Source organism: Mus musculus, chromosome 7 (genome assembly GCF_000001635.26).
Source record: "Mus musculus strain C57BL/6J chromosome 7, GRCm38.p6 C57BL/6J".
Taxonomy (NCBI): Eukaryota; Metazoa; Chordata; class Mammalia; order Rodentia; family Muridae; genus Mus; species Mus musculus.
In genome coordinates, this window is record NC_000073.6 from 90225355 (window position 1) to 90245275 (window position 19921).

The 19921-nt window shown below is 42.8% G+C and overlaps 1 protein-coding gene across 4 annotated transcripts in view; it reads right to left on the bottom strand.

Annotated features, from left to right (window-relative positions):
• Ccdc83 (coiled-coil domain containing 83) overlaps positions 1 to 19921 on the bottom strand; it is a 41933-nt gene that overhangs the window by 1855 nt on the left and 20157 nt on the right. For 2 of the 4 annotated variants that reach the window (XM_006508277.4, NM_183293.1), the window contains exons 5-10: positions 18683 to 18850; positions 14892 to 14983; positions 11524 to 11592; positions 4437 to 4558; positions 3005 to 3084; positions 1246 to 1433 (exon numbers count right to left, since the gene is read on the bottom strand). In XM_006508277.4, the coding sequence (XP_006508340.1) occupies positions 1246 to 1433; positions 3005 to 3084; positions 4437 to 4558; positions 11524 to 11592; positions 14892 to 14983; positions 18683 to 18850 (719 nt within the window). Of the gene's footprint in view, positions 1 to 1245; positions 1434 to 3004; positions 3085 to 4436; positions 4559 to 10406; positions 11150 to 11523; positions 11593 to 14891; positions 14984 to 18682; positions 18851 to 19921 lie in introns of those variants that run through there. The other 2 variants (NR_111924.1, NM_029256.3) reach the window with 2 other exon arrangements.

Consider the following 19921-nt stretch of genomic DNA (forward strand, 5'->3'; position numbering starts at 1 on the left):
GAGTGCTTGACTAGTATGTGAGAGGCCTTGGGTTCAGTCTACAAGAAAACCAAGATGGGTTACAATTGGAGTTGTCCTTTGATTGTATTTGATGAACCCTCAATCCTACAAGAATTGGAAATTCAGTGAAGCTTTAAAAAAGAAATTCTGCAAATTCCTAGCACTCAGGATACAGAAGCACGTGGATGGCCATGAGTCTGAGGCTATCCTGGAAGGAATCTCTAAACCTTGAGGCTAGCCTGGGCTACGGAGGGTGAGTCTATCTTAAGTAAAGAAATAATTATTTGATGGTAGCTGGAGTGAATTATTAGTTAATGTGACTTATTCCATTTTTTCCTTTTCTTTTTCTTTTCTTTTTTTTTTAAACAGCCTTTACTCTCCTACCAGACTTTAAGTTTTAGAACCTTTAAGGTCTGGTCAGTATGAGAAGAGGAAAGGGTAGATATGTACAAAAGAGAGTCTTCTAAATGGTAGAGTGGCTACTCTGGGCATCCCGTGGCGGAGGGCGTTTTACACTGATGGCCTGATGTATATCCAACTCCACTGGGGTTCCCGAGTCTTTTCACCTTCACACACTCTTCCATCAAGATGCAGGAGCTACACTGTTCATGCTCGATTAGATCAACCAGTAGAATATATGATGAAAGTGACAGCATGTGGCCTCCAAGCAACAGAGCTGTTCTCCTTTGTCACTGGGATTGCTCGCCCTGAGAAGTCAGACACTGTCCTTTAACAGAGAGACGCTCAAGGCACCCTCTGGAGAGACTCATGTGAAGAGAAACCAAGGCCTTGGGGTAGCCATCATCAACTTGCATGACGTAGGAGTATCATGCCCACCCTTTTGAGGTGGGCCTTCTGCCCCAATCCCAGCTTCAGATGAGGGTGGCCCTAGTGAGCACTGGGCTGTGACTGCCCAGGTGAGAACCCAGGGGAGCCATTCCCCAAATCCCAGTAATGGAAGCCTAAAAGTAAATACAAAGTATTGTTTTAGACCACCATGTCTCCGGATAGTTTACTATGTACCATAAGACAAGTAAGCAGCACCTTAGTAACAAAGGTCTATAAATGAACTTTGTAGCTAGTGAGAGTGAACACTACCCCAGGAGACGCTAATAGGAAGCTGCTTTTGGGAAGAATTGCAAATCAAAGTTTCAGGATTTGCAGTTCGACCCCCACCCCACTCCACCCCCGCCAGCACTGAAGACACTGATACTCTAGTCGGAACTGTGGTCTCCTGATGCTCACCTTGAAATCCTGTTCATCTTCATGCAGTAAGTGCTGGGTGATGGAGCTCTCCATCTCTGGGTTGGAGCCGTCTTTACTCACTGTCTTCTTGGGCTGAATCTCTGGGCTGCTAGTGCCATGGTTGCTCCCCAGTAATAGGTCCAACATGTCTTCACTCCCCTCTTTGGAGGGCAGCTGCAAATTCTCCTCTGGGATTAAGGCATAGAAATAAATAGATAACATTTTGAGCAGATGACAAAATACAATGCTGTCATTGGTCATGTTTTGTTTTGTTTTGTTTTGTTTTGTTTTGTTCTTTGAGACAGGGTTTCTCTGTGTAGCCCTGGCTGTCCTGGAACTCACTCTGTAGACCAGGCTGGCCTCCAACTCAGAAATCCACCTGCCTCTGCCTCCCGAGTGCTGGGATTAAAGGTGTGCGACACCACTGCCCAGCTGGTCATGTCTTTTATTTGAAAGAACTTTGAACTGAGGAATGTAAAATTTAGGGCTAAAGGGATGGCTTCCTTTAATCAATACCACGATTCCGAAGCATCCCTAGTCTCAGGCCCTAGTGCTGCTACCACAAAACCCAAAGTGTTTAAAGGGGGGGAAGTATGGAATAAAATAACAATAAATAAAATAATAATCAAAGAGGCAGAGGCAGGTGGATTTCTGAGTCTGATCTACAGAGTGAGTTCCAGGATAGCCAGGGCTACACAGAGAAACCCTGTTTTGAAAAACCAAATAAATAAATAGATAAATAAGTAAATAAAATAAAAGTAAGAGGTGGCTCCATTTTAGGAAACAATTCTATGTCCTTCTTCTAGTTAACATTAACCATAAACACTTGGGAATTAAGGGGTACTGTGGAGAGCTTTTGGGAATTAAGGGGTACTGTGGAGAGCTTTTGGGAATTAAGGGGTACTGTGGAGAGCTTTTGGGAATTAAGGGGTACTGTGGAGAGCTTTTGGTGCTGCTTCTAGGAATTTGGCATTTGTCCCTGGGCTTGGACAAGGAAGTAGGCTCAGATAGGAATATTAGAAACAGTGACCGCGGGGCTTAGCTCCCTATCTTACGTGCTCGCCTGCCTGATCCCTGTGCTCACTACTTTGGTTGTTTTCTTGTGTGATCTTCTTGTTCGCTTGATCACTTTGTCTTTGATTTGAGAACTGACCATAGTTTTTGGATATACCTAGAATGATATAAAAGCAGGCCAGAGAGAAAGAAAACGGCTTCAGCCTCAGTACGGGCTGGAGTCGTGTTATAATTTTGTCCAATAGTTTTTCTTCTTTTCCGATCCTCACTCCCTCACTTGAGACCCTGTTGACTGACTGAGCTGACATTTTGTTTGTTAAAAATATGACACTATGACAGTGTAGGCAATACCCCATTCCTCTCTACAAGCATCTACCTAATTCATTATAAAACACGACAAGCTTGATAGAAAAGGGGATTAAAACTCAGGTCCAGCAGTGCGTGTCAGTAATGCCAGCATTTGGGAGTTGGAAGCAGGCAGATGATGTATTTGAGGTCAGCCTGCACTATTTGGCGGTACCTTAAAAAGGAGAAAAGTGTGGCAGAAAATGAAGGGAGGGGAAGAGAAAGGAAAGGGATGAAAAAGAGAAGGGAAGAGCCAACAGACAGGAGACAAGAGGAGGACAGGTGCTGCGGGAGGAGGATGGAGAGGAGCCAAGCACTGCATGAGGGATGCCTACCCATAGCAGGTGCTCAGGCTGTGGTGCTTTAAGGCAAGGGTAACCTCACCACAAGGAAATTGTACCTGTGTCTGCTTCTGCCAAATTTAAAGATTCGTCTTCGGGTGTCACTTGTAGCCCAGCTGCTTGAGTAATGTACAGTTTCCTAAAAGTACAAATAGCAGTTTGTCAGTTAATAAATATTGCGTCATGTGTTAACCAGTGCCTATTCCTCCCCTGAGTATGGAGACAGAATGGGAAACTGAGACCCGCTTTTTCAGGCTTGTTGAAATGATAAACTACTACAGAATTCCAAAGTGACAGTTCTTAGCGAGATGTGTAATGAATAGGGTGCAAATTCTGGGAGTCAGGAAAAACCACCCCTTGAGATAGTCTGGGGACAAGGAAGGTTTTCCTGAGGAGATAAACTCGGAATAGAGTCTTGTAGAACCAGGAGTTTCCCAGGAAGAGTACGAGGGGAGGGAATGTTCCAGAAAGACAGTAGGAATGATACCAAATTAGATCACTGTGGATTCTCAGTAAGAAGATTCGTAAGAAATACCGTCGGGGTGTAGCTCAGTGTTAGAGGTCTTGCCTGGCATGTATAAGGTCCTGGGTTCAATGTGAAGAGGAGGATTGTGGGAAAGAGGGAGAGGAAGAGAAAAAAATACATATAAGCTATTTAAAGCACATGCACACAGTGTTTCTACATATTTGTAGCTGCTGTGCATGCTACTACTGTTTGTTAATGTTTTTGAATTATTTATTTTTACTTGTAAGTTACCTGCATACATGTGTGCAGTACCTACAGAGGCCAGAAGAGGGCATCAGCCTCCCTGGCACTAGAGGTACATATGGTTGTGAGCCACAGTGTGTGTGTGTGTGTGTGTGTGTGTGTGTGTGTGTGTGTTGGGCTCTGAGGTACATATGGTTGTGAGCCACAGTGTGTGTGTGTGTGTGTGTGTGTGTGTGTGTGTGTGTGTTGGGCCCTGAGGTACATATGGTTGTGAGCCACAGTGTGTGTGTGTGTGTGTGTGTGTGTGTGTGTGTGTGTTGGGCCCTGAGGTACATATGGTTGTGAGCCACAGTGTGTGTGTGTGTGTGTGTGTGTGGCCCTGAATCCAGGTCCTCTGGAAAAGCAGCCAGTGCTTTTCAATTGGGCCATCTCCCCAGAGTTCCTTGATTTTTGACTACTTCCATCTAGTGAAAGCACTGAAGAACTATGTATTTCTTTTTCAGAGCATTACTCTGTAGCCCATACTGGCCAAGAACTATGTATCCCATGTTGGCCTTGTATTTATAGGAATCCCTTTGTGTTAGCTTCCTAAGTACGAGGATGACAAGTGCCGTCTGGATAAATGACCTTTCTAAAACAAAACAAACAAACAAACAAACAAATCCCACCAACTTTTTACAGATATAATGTCTACAAAACACTTTCTAGAAATTTAACAACTTTGACCAGGGCATTCTGGTCGCACCAAATGCTAACTGCTATGGCACCAGGGAGCGTCTCACTTGGGTATTTTGAGATCCACAAGTCTGCAGTTAATTAACTGGTCAATAAGCAGCAAATTTTCCTCTTCTAGTAGATGGATAGAAGCTTCCAGTTCTTCAACTTCCTTCTTGTGAATTGTGATCTGTTGGTGGAAGAGGGGGATGGGTGTCAGTACTTGCTGGCTTCATTCAGTGACTCCTTCCTTCTTTAGCAAACTCAACTCCTGAAAGGACGTTTGCCTGAGGGAAGGGCTATCATTTACTGTTTATTATGGGGTTTGCCTGGTCCTTCTGTGGCTAAGAAGGAATGATGGGACTGTTTTCTGGGTCACTGACAGGCGTGGCAGGCAATTATTACAGAGTGGTCGCTGTCCTTTGCAAGACTCCTGAGGCATGGCTGAACTTAGAAATAAGCAGAGGCAGACATAGGAAAACAAAATTCACTTTAGCAGTATGGCACATTGGCCAGTGAATGGGGATTGCTCTAAAGGCAACAATAAATAAGATAATGAGAACATACTGCAATAACTGGTATGTATGGTGGTACTTTAAAAAAATGACTAAAAGCCCTTTCTACTAGCACCTATATTAGAATTATATTCTTTAAACTAGGGCAGAATTGGTTCCAGGATCATTGGGTATTGCTCTGACAGACATGCTGTTTTGTGGAAGATTGTGGAAGGACTTTGGAACATTGAATTAAAAAGCCATTGAGTATTTGTAGCTTGGTGATCCGTTCGAAGGGAACTTGGAAGATAAGAATGGTGAGAGCGGGGTTGGAGAGATGGCTCAGTGGTTAAGAGCACTGACTGCTCTTCCAGAGGTCCTGAGTTCAATTCCTAGCAACCACATGGTGGCTCACAACCATCTATAATGGGATCCAATGCCCTCTTCTGGGGTGCCTGAAGACAGCTACAGTGAACTCGTGTAAATAAAGTAAAGTCTTAAAAGAAGAAAAAAGGATATTGAGAGCAACGCAGAAGATGGAGGCCTGACTTGCGAAGTTCCAGAGGGAAGGTTGGAAGCCCTGAAAATACTCTATCACAGCTGTTGCATATTTTGAGTTAAAAATCTGTGCTCTGGGTGAGGGTTGGGGGTGGGGAGAGATGTCTGGCTGCTCTTCCAGAGGATCCAGATTCAATTTCAAGCACCTACATGACAGCTCACAGCTGTCTGTGCCTCTAGTTCCAGAGGATCTGACACCCTCACACAGATATACATGCAGGCAAAACACCAATGTACATAAAAGAAAAATAAAATTCTAATTAAAAAAAAAAAAGAATCTGTGTTCTGGTTAGCTGGGGCTGAAGAATCAGCTATGGCTAACAAGAGTCCGGAACCGTGAAAGTAAACCTTTTACTTTAACTGGGACAATTGATGCTAGCCAGCTGGAGCTAAGAAATTAACAGTGATGAAGAAGAGACCAGCATCACTGAGGAGAAATCTGAATAGCGCTTCCTCAGGAACAGCACAATATAGGACACAAAGGTGAACAAGATTCAACCTTTCCCCCCAAAGACCCAGTCAACTCAGTCAACAAAGCCAGAGCTAATTAGAGAGCCTTGTGGTGTCATTGCTCAGCCTGCAGGCAGCTTCGAGCTGGAAAGGAAGACAAAACAAATGTTACTCACCTGTCTCAACCCTTCTAAGTCTATAATAAGCCCGTGGTTGGTGTTTAGGCTCAGAGATAATTAACTTGATTACAAGTTTGGATGCCTTAGATGCCTTAAAGAAAAGTTTGTTTTCAAAGGATGAGAAACACACCAGAGAGGCTGTGCAGAGAGGAAAGTGAAAGACGCAAGGCTGTGGGCTGGGCATGCGTGGGAGGTAGCACGTCGTTCTCCAGCTTTTTCCAAAGTTGGCACCATGACACCTGCGCAGGGCTTAGGCTATCTTATGACATCACTTCCCTCTTCAGAGTGCACAGCAATGTTTGCATTAATTGCTGAATCCTCTTGGCTTTTGAAGTACTAGGGAAACAAAGCCCGTAGCTTCTCATAATCGTCTTAGCGTTCTGGAGTAAGGAGCATGAAGGGAAGAAAAGGTGGGGAACCAGGCTTCTCTAAATACCTACGAAGTTCTGCTGGAGATGAGGACAGACAAGTCACACTCCGTCACCCAGGGACCTAGGGGCCTGACTAAAGTGGACGCAAGTCCCCTTGAGCCCTAAGAGATTAGAAGCCCTTTCTGAGAGTAGGAGTCTCCCCTTGTCCTGTTTCTCTGAGAGAGTGAACGTCATTTGAAAAATTCAATTGTCTTCCTTTTCCTAATGAGCATGCCAAATGAAAACACACAGCAAAAGCAATGCACCAAGCTGCTCTGAATCTTCACACACATCAATGCTCTGGGTTTTTTTGCGGAGAGAAGATGAGTGGGTGGTTCCCCGAGGTGACCGCTTAGCAACGCTTTTCAAGCCATGAGATACCTTCCTCAAGGAAATGAATCACCTTAGGTGTGTTTCTGGGCAACCCTTGGATGTAGTGATAGAACTTACAATAAGAAGTGGTTTTCATTCATTTTTTGAGGAAATTTAACCATGCCAAAATGAATATTTATTGTAATAGAAATATTAAACCTATTGAATTTCTTTAAAATGCTTTGCCCTTTTCCTCCAAGTTCTGTGAGTTAAACTTGACACTTCCCCCTTTTTTTTCCAGTGAATTATAAGAATTAAAAAAAACAAAACAAAACAAAACAAAACAACTAAATGAAACCAAACATTTGAAGCTTCATCAGGGCAACCTTTCTTATTGTCAAATATACATCTTTTTAAGTCATTTTCCTTAAATCTAAGATCTGTGACATCTTATAAATCCAGAGTTAAATAGTTATATAGGATTATACTATTATATTTAGTAAAATAATAATAAATTCCCCTAACATTATATTATTAACCCACCTTGAGTTTTAAATTATTGATTCCTTGTTTTAGCTTTATTTATTTATTTATATTTTTATTTTTTAGATAACGTCTTGTGTAGACAGGGCTAGCCTTGAACTCGCTGTATAGCCAAAGATGACCCTTAACTTCTGATCCCTGACCTCCATCTCAAAGTCTTGTGTAAATAGGAAATTCATTCTAATTATTCAGGAGTAATGGTACGAGCCCTTATTAACATGACTTTACAAAGTTAATTTGACAATTGTCAGGCTGGCACTGGTGGCACAGTCCTGCAATCCTAGCTACTCAAGAGGCTGAGGCAGGGTTTAGGTGAATGCAGAACCCAGAGCAAGTTCAAAGGTAGCCTGGCCAATGGGAAACCTTGTCTTCAAACAACAGGGGCTGGGGCTGCAGTTCTTGCCGACTATGCACAAGGCTCTGGGCTCAGTAACCAACACAGCAAAAAATCAGGTAAAATCTAAAGGAAAAGGGAAAAGGCCAGGGCTGGGGCCAGGGGGCCGAACCCTTGCCTAGTGTGCACAAGGCCCAGTTTGCTCCCTTAACACCCATCTCATACACAGTAAAGCTACTTGACAATATTGCTGAAACAGTATAGAAATTGTCTCCTAGTTTTCTAGACCCTTACTCTACTCCGACAGATGGGGGACAGGGAAGAGAATGGGACAAGCTTTAAAGTGGCGTTCTTGTTGGTTCTTATTAGTGTTTCTGGATGGATGAGGAATTTAATATTCCACAGTGGACATGTTGACTTGGGTGCCTTTAGGATATGTATGGCTCATTGTTTGAAGATCCAAGTGGCTTGGGGTTGTCATGGTTAGGTTGGCATGGCAGCAGGCCCATGGAGCAGTGGGTCACACTGCATTGTAGTCAGGAAGGCTGGGCAATGGACGCTGGTGTGCTCGGCTTGCTTACTCTTGTTTTATTCAGACTAGGACCCTAGGCCATGAAATAGTGCCCACATTCTGGATGTGTCTTCCCACCTTATATATCCCCAGGGTTATGTCTTCCAGAACATTCCAGATTTTGTCAAGTTGACGCTATTACCCATCATAATTCCAAACCTGTCAATGTGGTACACAATGTGTGTCCAGCCTACATCGCTAGAAGACCTCTGTAGAGGGGAAAGGGGAAGGAAGAGTCTGGCTTAAGGGCAGGAAAGCCAGGAAGGCATCACTTACAGAAGGGATGTGGCTAATGTGGGCCTGGAGTAGGGCAGAGGCAGACCAGCAAGCAGTGCTTAAAGACAGGACTTAGAGCCTTTCTGGATTTGGAGACTGAAAAAGACATTTCTTCAGGACTCCTAAAATCCCTTCTTGGGTGACTACATAACTGTGGTGGGGTCCTTAAGTGGGACAGGCAGAACATGGGACCAGAAGCAGTTTCAGGGAAAGAGGCAGCTGTTGTCAATTCAGGAGTTGGAGATGCCTGTGGTGAGCTTCCATGGAGTTGCAGCTGGCTGATGGGTGCGTGGGTTTGGAGCCTGGAAATGACATCATCCCTAATCTGGATGCCTTTTGGGCCTGCAATGCAATTATCCTCAGGCATTTCTTCCCTGGAGTTTAGGGGAGGCCAGCGTTTCCTGTTTCCTTCTTTTTTTCTCTGTATACTAGCTTGTGTTGTTACGTATGATGTTAGGTAAATTCCCGAGGATGATTGAGAAGTAAATGTCCCAGCCCTTGAAATTCTGGGAATAGGTTTTTTTTGTTGTTGTTGTTGTTTTTTTTTTTTTTTTGCTTTTGCTTTTGCTTTGTTTTTGCCCTTTAGTCTAGTTGAGTGGAGTATAGAATTCCAAGTTCAAAAACATTCTCCACTGAATGTCCTTACTGACGCCAGTGCCGGCTTCCTGCTCATCCGTTCCGCCTTCCTTTGTTTGCCATTTTAAAAGAACAGGGATTTTTTTTCCCCCCTAGTGTCCTGCTGATGTTTGTTTCTGCGTTATCTTTTTAGAGTTAATATTGCTTGGGTGCTGTGCCTCCTACATTAGTGATGTGTCTTGTCCTGCTCCGAGAGAGTGCATTCTGCATTCTATTTTATATTTGATTATTTTGGCCTTGAGGGATCCTGTTTTCTAAATAAACTGGCTCTCACAATTTTTTGGTATTAATAAAAGCTCCTTTTCAAATTTCTGAATTTCCCACCGGCGTCTTTCAGCAGTGGCTTTGATTAGTAGGAGCGGTGTGCACTTCTATTCTCCAGCTTGCCTGGCTTTCTCTTCAGATTTGTCCGGTCGTTCTTAGTAACCCATATCTGGTCCTGTTAGCAAGGGTCAGTGGGATGGTGGTATTGTCTCCACCACTGCATACGTAGGACTGTTTCCACTCCAAGTTTCTCCTGTGGCTGAAAGAGTAAGCTGAAGTCTGTAAATAGGCACGGCAGGGCAGGAGGAGTATTTTGAGTTGAGAAAGCAAGGGCTTACATTGTGATCTCATGAATGCCATAATTAGAAATATATACCTTTTTTTGCATATAATTGTCTCACATCTATGCTAGCAACTGTGTATCATCAGATGATTTCAGCGTTCTTGGGAGAGAGCCTGCAAGCTCCTAGGTGGAGGATAACTGCTTTGTTCTGTGTAAGGGAAATCCCAGGGATGCTTCTTATTGATGGAGACGGTGGCAATACTTGTTTTCTGCTCCTCTTGCATCCCTATGCTCTACAGCATACACAGACCCTGAGCAAAGGGTCCCCAAGGCTTCCCAAACAGTGTGCACTATCCATGGAACATCTGGACAAATGGTATCGCCAGTTTCACCCAACAGCTTGCAGCTGGATCTCACACCTGTCTGTCTTGTGTGTGTGTGTGTGTGTGCGTGTGTGCGTGTGTGTGTGTGTGTGTGTGTGTGTGTGTGTGTGAGCTAATTGTTGAAACCTCACCTACTAGTTCCACTATACCTGTTATCTTTGCAGACAGTCTCTTTACTGTATTTGTATAATTTTATTTCTCCCTTAGAACAAGATGCAGTTTGCCATCTTGAGACACATTATAATTCAGTTTAATATAAATGCTTGAAATTAAAATGAAATGCTTGTATATGTGTGTGTGTATGATTCGTCCCCTCAACGAGTAAGTATATCTATACTCATAGACATTCCTCAACATTCATTCATTTAATAGCTCTTTTTCATAAACAAAGATTGTTTTTCAGGCACTGTAGACAAACAGTTAAAAATATATAGCCCACTTTGTGTATTAAGGACACAGATCATGAACAGAGTTTCAACGTATTTAACATTTCTAGCAATGCAAGAAAATACTGGGAAAGGAGTTCTCGGGATACCCTGAGAGCATTATGAAATGATTCATAGGTCATGAAAGTCTGCCCCTAAAGGAAGAGTTAGAGTTTTCCTGGAAGCAAGAGTAAGGAAGGACTAGAGGTCAGGACAGAGTAGTTATTCCAACCAAGACAATGATAGCACAGAGGAGAAGAGGGCCTTCTCTAGAAGTCCTTCCATGACCATACCCAGCAAACCCCATGTGACCCTGGCCCAGGGAAGAGGTCCCGGCTCAGGAGTTCCCTGGATTTCTTGTACAGATGTGAGGGGATCAGGGTAGAGAGAGACAAAGATGCTTCAGGGCCGTCTTGGTCACGGGCAAATAGCCATGCTGTTTGTTTGTCCTGGTCCAAAACTCCATATTATGCAGACTGGATCAGGGGTTACCAGTGTGGGGAGAAGACCAGAGAGCTTGCTCCAGAGCTGCAGTGCAAAGGGAGCCAGGATCCTAAGGGAACCTCTGCTTTGACCACTGCTTACACAAGGTTCTGCCGTGTGCAGGTCAGGGGGAAGGAAGTCCAGAAGGCTGAGCACATTTCCAAAGGATGCTGTGTCACCCTGAGGGTAATTTACATCAGGAGCTGAAGTGATCCTTTAGCCTTGCCGGCCACCCAGCAGGAGGCAGGCTCATGAGGCACACTAGCTTGGTTTGAGGACACAAAGAAACTTGGCACATTTGAGTGTACAGTGTTGATTAAGCCCCTAGATTATTTCTGGCGATTATTGAGATTATTTATGGCATTTGTTGAGTAACAATATAATAGGATTAGGTCTTTCTTTGACAATTCTTTATGTCAGTTAAAATTCCAGGCTTGCCCTATGACTTCATCTTTATAATTATAGGTCATTATAATTATAATGAGCCTGCCTCCTGCTGGGTGGCCAGTTTCAAAAAAAAAGAAAAAATAATTATTTCGATACATTCCACTTACTTCTTTTTTTAGCCAGTCATTTTCCCAGATCTCTCGATAGTTGTTCTTGTCAATGAACCTTACAGCGTGCTGAAAGGAAAGTATTGTATGAAAAACAGTTGTCATAAGGGAACACATGATATCAGCGCTGGTCCGATAGGCTCTATCGTCACCTTCACTTTAATTCTACTTTGAACCACCATATCAACATCTGATACTTACAATCTCACCCACAATACTTAGATAGCGGATGGCACTGTGTTTCTTAGTGAGGTGGTGTTATATGACTATCACGTGTCTAATCAGTTACTAGAAGACAAAAACCTCTTTTTAAAATAAATTAGTTAAAAATTTTAATTTATTTATTTTATGATTTCATGTGTATGAGTATTTTTCCTTTCACATATGCATGTGCACCACATGCCTGCTTGTTGCCCACAGAAGTCAGAAGAGGGCATCAAGATTCCTGGGACTGAAGTCAGATGGCTTTGAGCTATCATGTGGGTTCTGGATTTGAACTTGAGTCCTCTGGAAGAGCAACGAGTACACCCAACCATTGAGCCAACTCTCCAGTCCAACGTGTGGTTAAACTTAATAAAGGGGAGAATCTAAAAGAACACAGCAAAACCAAACACAAGAAACAGGGGCTGGGGAAATAGCCCGTTGTACTCTTTGCAGTACAAGCACGAGGTTCTGAGTTCGAATCCTAGCATTCATGTAAAAAAGCCTGACATCTGTGCAAGCTTGCTTGGTGGGTAAAAAGCACACAGCCTATGGCGTTTTACAACCTGGGTTCCATCCCCAGAACCAACAGTGGGAGACACCCAAATCCCAAAAGTTGTCTTCTGACCTCTATATGTGTGCCATGGCAGATGTGCACTCATACACACATGACTTTTTAAAAAAAAGTTAGACATGGTGGTGTGCTGTCACCCCAGTACTGGGGAGACGGGGACAAGTGAGGGATCCCAGGGTTCACTGCACACAGCCCAACCAAATCTGTGAGCGCTACGACAGTGGGAGCTTGGTAGACAGCTCCTGAGGAGCGATGCCTGAGCTTTGGTCTCTGGCTTCCATCTGGTGTACACACATGTAAGAATTTGTATGCACATAAAAAAAGAAAAATATTCTCCATTGGACAGAAATAATTTAATAGCATGTTAAAGTTCATCTTGATTTAAGTTCATCTTGATTTAAGATTTAAGGCTTAAATTGACTTAAGTTCATCTTGATTTAAGATTTAAGGCTTAAACTGACTTAAGTTTTTTAAAGTAGAGAATTTTCAATGAAAAAACTTTAGATCATGCTTAGTAAATTAAGATGAGACATGCATTTCCTAGGAATGTTTATATTTCAGCTATAAGTAAAATCTTGCATTTTCATTGCCATAATATATCATTACCTTTTAATTTAATTTAATTTAATTCAATGTGTATTGATGTTTTGTCAGCCTATGTGTATGTACACCATGTGTGTGCCTGGAGCCCAAGGAGGTTGGAAGAGGGGACAGGATCCCTTGGAATTAGAGTAATGGATGGTTGTGAGTTACTACGTGGGAGCTGGAAATCAAACCCAGGTCCTCTGTAAGAGCAACAAGTGCTTTTAACAGCTGAGCTAGCTCTCTGGACACGTCTGCTTCCCCTCCCCCAAATATCATCTGAACTAAATCTATAGGCGGTCCTAGCTGAGATTATTTGGTTTGTTACTTAATTCACTAACAGTGGGGCAATGGTTTTAACTTTAGTTATATACCAGAACTTAGTGAAAACTGTAAAATCCATAAGCCAGGAAAATATCCTGGAGCAATTACATTAACATCTCTGTGGGTGGGACCCAGGCACCTCCAGGGTGACACTGATCTGCACCAGTAGTTAAGGTGGCCAGCGCAGAATACAGGAAGCTACAAAAGGCAGCTAATAGGCTGAAAACTCACTGAAGCACTCATGGGGTGGGGTGGGATTTACATAGTGATTCAGATATGAAATGACTTCAAAGAGCTCCACACTGAATCTGGACCCCTCCATTTGCTCCGTGCGGGTCACTGTTCTGTAGGCCATCATCCTATTAGCAAGTCTCTACAGCTTTCAGGATTGCCCAGAGATTTAAAGTCCTTGAGATGAACACTTGGCATTGTAAGTTTGCTTCGTTTCATTTTGTCATGTGATATCCGCATAGGCATTTCCTGTCATTTAAACTGTAGTCAGATCACTTCATGGTGGAATTCACCATTTAGTCAGACTCGTCACAAGGTGACCCAACAGCATGGACAGATACACCAGAGATTGATTTCCATGACTCCTGCAGGCACACCAGGGATCAATTCCCATGACCTCTGCAGACAGACCAGGGATCAGCTCCCATGACCCCCACAGACACACCAGGGATCTGTTTCCATGACCTCTGCAGAAGCACCTGGGATCAGTTCTTATGGCCCTGCATCTTTGTATATCTGAACCGCTGATGGAATTTTTAAAAAAATATTAGAAGCATAGGGCTCTGAAGAAAGGGTGTGCTGTATACAGGAATTCCCTTTATTAGAAGCACTGTGTGTGTTTGTTTACTGTAAAATAAAGTAATTAGAAAACAGACATGACTGGGAATTTCACCTTGAAACATAATTTGTTAGCTGCCCATCCCCTTTCTCCCCCCTTTTTGAGGCATGGTCTCTTCGTAGTCCTAATCCTCTTGGAACGTGATATGTAGACCAGGCTGTCCTTTAACTCAGAGATTCGTCTGCTTCTGCTTCCCAAGTGCTGGAATTAAATGCAAGTACCTGTCTCTGTAGCCCAAAAATTTAAAACAAAGGAATGTAGAGTATATTCTCCCAGGCTTAGATATGTTAAAAAAAAAACTTTTAGACAAATTATATTTCATTTAACACACTTATTTTTAATATTTTACTATATCCACATGATACTTTTATAATAACTGAAGAGTAGGTTACTTGCTCCTTGTGAGGTAAGATACTACTTAAATATTCTCATTTTATCCTTACACATTATCATTAAGGTACATCTAATGGTCTCTGCTCTGTACATCAGAGCACAGAAGTCCAGGGAAGTGAAGTAATGGGTCCAGTTGCACAGCTCGTGAGTGCTGGAACCGTACTGTAAACTACATGGCTGCAGGACTTTTCTTCTGTGGTGATGATGCTGTTTTTATGTGGATAGTGCTACGGATCAAACCCAGTACCTGCTAGGCACACATTCTGTCACTATGCCACTTGCTGACTTCCCTTCCTGAGACAGACTCTGGCTATTTAGATCATGATCCTCCTGCCTCAGCCTTCAGAGTGTTGGGTTTACAGGCATTTACCACCACACCTCTCAATGATAAACCACATGGAAGAATAAGAAGTTTTGCTTTGTGTGAAAAGGGTTGGCACGTACCTGTGTGGCCCATTCTTTCCTCTGTTTCAGTTGGATCATTGTTTCTCTGGATATCCTCTTTTTTTCATCTTCCAGGGTGACTTTATACTGTTCTTTAAGAGGAAATCACACACCTTAGTGGGGTTGATCTGAGGTAAGATGGTGACGTTTATAAAGTTCATGTCTCATCACTTTCCCTCCTCTCTACATACTTTCCACCCCACCCCCCAACTCTCAAGAGTATATTTTCCTGAAACATCTATTTCTTCTCATCAGAAGAATTGCTCCCATAATTTGCTAACACCTTAGTCTGAATTTATTTAGGGTTTCCAATAATGTTTGTATTTTCAAAGGATTCTCTTTCTGAGGAAAATTCAAAAACAATATTGGTAAAGCAATCTATCCTTTGGTTCACCCAGATTATGAGTTCACAGCCTCATTATGTACATCTGACTCCGGCTAACTAGATTGCCAATGTTCCAGCACGTGATTCCCTGCGCAAGGAAGACACAGCGAGGAGAGGGAGACTTTGCTGGAAGCAGCAGCCCTGAGCCCATACTGAGCTCTCAGTGAGGCAGGGGCAGAGATTAAATGCAGTATTCCCTATTCTCTTGGATTTTCTTTCCTTCATGTCTCAGCATATGTGTGGAGGTCAGAGGATAACTCATGCAATGTTGGTATCCTTCCACTTTGTTTTTGAAGCAGGGTCTCTTGTTTCTGCCACTATGCATAGGTGGCAATCCTCCTGTCTCAGCCTCTCTTCTCCCTTAAGTAGGAATGCCAGGATTACAAATACATGCCGCTGCATCCAGATTTTTAGGTGAGTTCCAGGGATCGAACTGAGGTCCCATGTTTGTGTGGCCAGTACTTTTCTTATGGGCTATTTCTCCGCTCCTCTTTTCATGTTTTTCTTATGCCTATATACGTCATTAGTGACACAGTGGAGATGAAAAGCTACTTAGGGACTATGTAACCAATACCCCCTTAAAAGGAAAATGGAGGACAACTGCCTCAAGTCTGCCTCGTAGAGTGGAGAGGAACGGAGCTGGGTAAAGGAGGCCAGTCTCCCCCCAACTCCCAACCCCCAACTGTTATCCAGCCCTTTAATCAAGATGCTGTTGAAGATACTGGGATGTTACTGATTAAACCAGGCAAAGATGTCTGCCCTTAGCCATGTTCATCCTCTGGGGGAAGCCAGACTTCAAGTAAGGACATTACCTTTTCAGGGGGTGGTGTGTGTGGTAAAGTCAAACTCTCTGTTTCAGATAAGAGGAATTATTTGGGCAAGGTCTAGCCAAGGTGATGTAGAGAGCAATGAGGTCCCTGTGCCTCTCCAGAAATTTAATGTGGTGCTAGTCTAAGTTAGTTGTTTATCACAGTGCCGGTGGCATGTGTCCCCATCAGCTGCATTTTAGTTATGCCATGTGCAAGATGATTGTTTGAAAGTCAAGGTGTGTTTTCTCATACAGAAAATATTAAAAATACATGTGTGCTGGATTTGTGGACACATCCTTATAGCCTTATTTAACTTAATCTCTAACTAAACAAAAATACCACACTGAGACTGCTGTAGGCCCTACCTGCCATTCAGAGCTCCTTTTCAAGGGATGGAGGACTTGCTTTTGTGTTGCTGCGTGAAAAGTCTTTATTTTCTGGGGGAAAAAGCTTTCCAGCAAAATATAAAACATTTTATCTTTGAAACCTAGACAATCTTTTTACTCTCATACAATTTAAAAAAATGCTTTAAACTGAAATAGAATTACTTCCCTTCTCTTTCCTTCCTCAAGCCTGCCAGCCTATCTTCCCTAAAGCCTCTCATACCCAGACTCTCAAGCTCATAGCTTCTTTTTCTTTGATTTTATTTTGTTCACAAACACACTCACGTTCTCTCTCTCTCTCTCCCCCTCCTCCCCCCTCTCCCTCTCTCTCCCTCTCCTGCTAAGTACATTTTCTTTTTTTTTTTTTTTTTTTTTTTTTTTTTTTTGTTGGTGTGTATATGGTTTCAAGACTGACCACTCTGCATCGGACAACCAATGGGGGAGGGGTTATCCCTGGGAGATGCTAATTCTCCTTCTCCCATCAATAGTTGCCTGAATAGTTGTCTATAGGTGGATCCCTGTGAAATTGGAAGAATTTTCTTAACAGACCAGGGCAGCTACAGCAGAACTCTGGGATCTTGATCTCATAGGATGGTAATGGTGGGTCTAGTCTTCCAATAGCCAAGCTAAGGATGCTACTAGGGGACTAGGGAGTTGAGCAAGCTTTGCCACCCTCATCTGTGCTGAAAGTGAAATGACTCTCAGACATTGTGTGTGTGTGTGTGTGTGTGTGTGTGTGTGTGTGTTACTAGTCCCCTGACACAAAAAAAATATTTTGGAGAAAACTGAATGTGGCCAACAGCCAGTCATTGGTGGGCAGTGGTCTGAGGCCTGAGGCTTCATTGTGGCAGCCAATAAAGGCTCTTCAGGGGCAACTAATGTAGACAAGGGAGTGAAGATAGTAAGCGACAGGGCAGGACAGGGGTCAGGAATAAAATTGTGTGGGGGATAAAAGAAAAGAGAGTTAAGCAGGTTTGGGGAGCTGGTATAGCTTGACAGTTGGAAAGGGAGAAACAGAGGTCTATGTCATTTTAGATGACGGATGCGCATTCACACGGCCTGTCTTTCCTCACTGTCATTTGGAGTGTCATGACGATTCAACCATTCCAGTCCATCTAAGGAAATGTCTTTCTTTGATTCAGGCCCTGGCCCAAAAGGTTAGTGCTAATTATTTATATAATCTTCAAACACAATCATTTAAAAGTTGCTGAGGGTCAGAACTTTAGCTGTAATTTTTTTTTCATTCTTAGCATTAAAAAAAGAAAAAAAAAAGAAATCACAAAACCTGGAATTGGATAACATGGCAATTACTTGCTGTAAATTACCCAAAGTGGATAACTGAGTATATCCTGAAGGTCTAGCTCCATTGCTGTATTAATACTGAAAGGTGATATGAACACTTTATCTTGTTCTAAGCTCCACATGGCATCCTTTGGATTGCCTTTTCTTAAAAAAAAAAAAAATAGAGTAGTGTGCACAGCACAGGGCTATTGCGAAACTCTCATGGCTGCCCCGTGTGATTCAGTTGGTGGCTTCTGTAGCCACGATGCTTACTAACCACTCGTGTGTCGAAGACAGCCAAAGAAAGCAGAGGTATGCAGCCATCTCTTTGGAAATGTTTGAGACACTACAAGCAAGAGTTTGGGAGATGGCGATGTTTGTGCTTCAAGACTCTTGGCTGTTTGAGCTGTCCAATCTAAGGTGCTCTCTTTGAAGAAGTTAACCCCTTGCAGGCTAATGCTTGTTGGCCAACATTTTACATCCCGGCTGTCTCTAGCTCTGCTTTGGTTTTTCTCACCCACTGCCTGTGGAAACCGTGAGGTGGTCTTTTCCTCATTTGACCGATCCTATCTCAAGTTCATGTCCAAATCCTGGTCCTCATTCTAAGCTGACTCTCCTGTCATGAGGAGTGCCTGTACACGTTCTTTAGAAGACTGCCTCCCCCCCTTTTCCTGTGGTGCTGCGTCTAAAGTCCTTTGACGCAGGAAACACATTGTCCATTGAAATTGATAACAATTTTCCTTTGGCCCTTGGTCCTCACCCACCCTCTCTGGATCCAACTGAAACACAGTATCTGTTTTTTGTGGGCTCACAGATGGTTGTCCCATTTTGATAACGAATGGTTTGGGGGGAGTGCCTGGCTTTTTGTCTACTAAACACAGCCCTTCTGCTCATCATTTTTACTGAATTTGAACTAATTCTGTCACAACAGACCTGACATTTTCTCTGCATTTTCTTTAACTGTGTCGATGTCATTTTGTAAGGAAACAATGAGTTGAGCGTGCTGAGCGCTCCCTACATTCTTGTACTCTTCCCAATATTCCTTTTCACTGAGTTTTTCAAGAAATAGCTTCTCAGCCTCATTTATTTGTATGCGCATTTCTGTTGGAAAGAAAAACAAGCCATGCGTCATTTCCATCGTCCTTAGAACCATTGTACGGTACAGTATGGTTTACAAAGTTAAAATCTGGTGCTAAACTGTGAGTAACTCATAAATACTGTGGTGCCTTGAATAGGTATTGCCACCATAGACTCGTGTGTTTGAATGCTTGGCCTATAAGAAGGACACTATGAGGACATATGGCCTTGTTGGAAAGGGTGTGACCTTGTTGGAGGAAGTGTGTCACTGTGGGGTTGGGCTGTGAGGTTTTCTATGCTCAAGCTACACCCATTGTGGCACACAGTCTCCTTCTGCTGCCTGTGGATCAAGATGTAGAACTCTCAGCTCCTTTTCCAGCACTTTGTCTACTTGGAAGCTGCCATGTTTTCCACCATGATGACAATGGACTACACAAACCGGCCTCAATTAAATGTTGTCCTTTATAAGAGTTGCTGTGATCATGGTGTCTCTTCACAACAATAAAATCCTAACTAAGACAAATGCAGTATGTGTAATTTTTGGAAATCTAAACTATTCAAATTATTAGATATTTTTCATGATAACCCTAAGTATAATTAAACTTTCAACTCTAAAGTAGAATCATGGTTTAGGACTATGTAACTGAAAGGTTACATATGTCTAGGAATGCACAAACTAAAATCTATGACTGTTTCAGAAGGGTCCCTATTTGCTCAGTTGTTCATGGCTTATAATGACTTTGTAAAAAAAATAATTTATTTTAATTGTTTATTACATGTGTATGGGTGTTTTTGCCTGCATGTATGTATGTGTACCACATGTATACCTGGTACCTGAGGAAGCCAAAGATGGCCTCAGATCCTTTGGGACTACAGTTATGGATGGTTGTAAGCCACCATGTTGGTGTTAGAAACTAAATCTGAGTCCTCTTTAAAAACAGTCAGTGTTCTTAACTACTGAGCCAACTCTCCAGCCCTCTACAGTTTCTTATACAGAGTGGGTTTTTCCCAGTCATTTCACCTCTGGAGAAACATGATTTTAACCTCTGTTCCTTTTCATGATCCTGGCTCTAAGTGCTGGGATTACAGGCATGC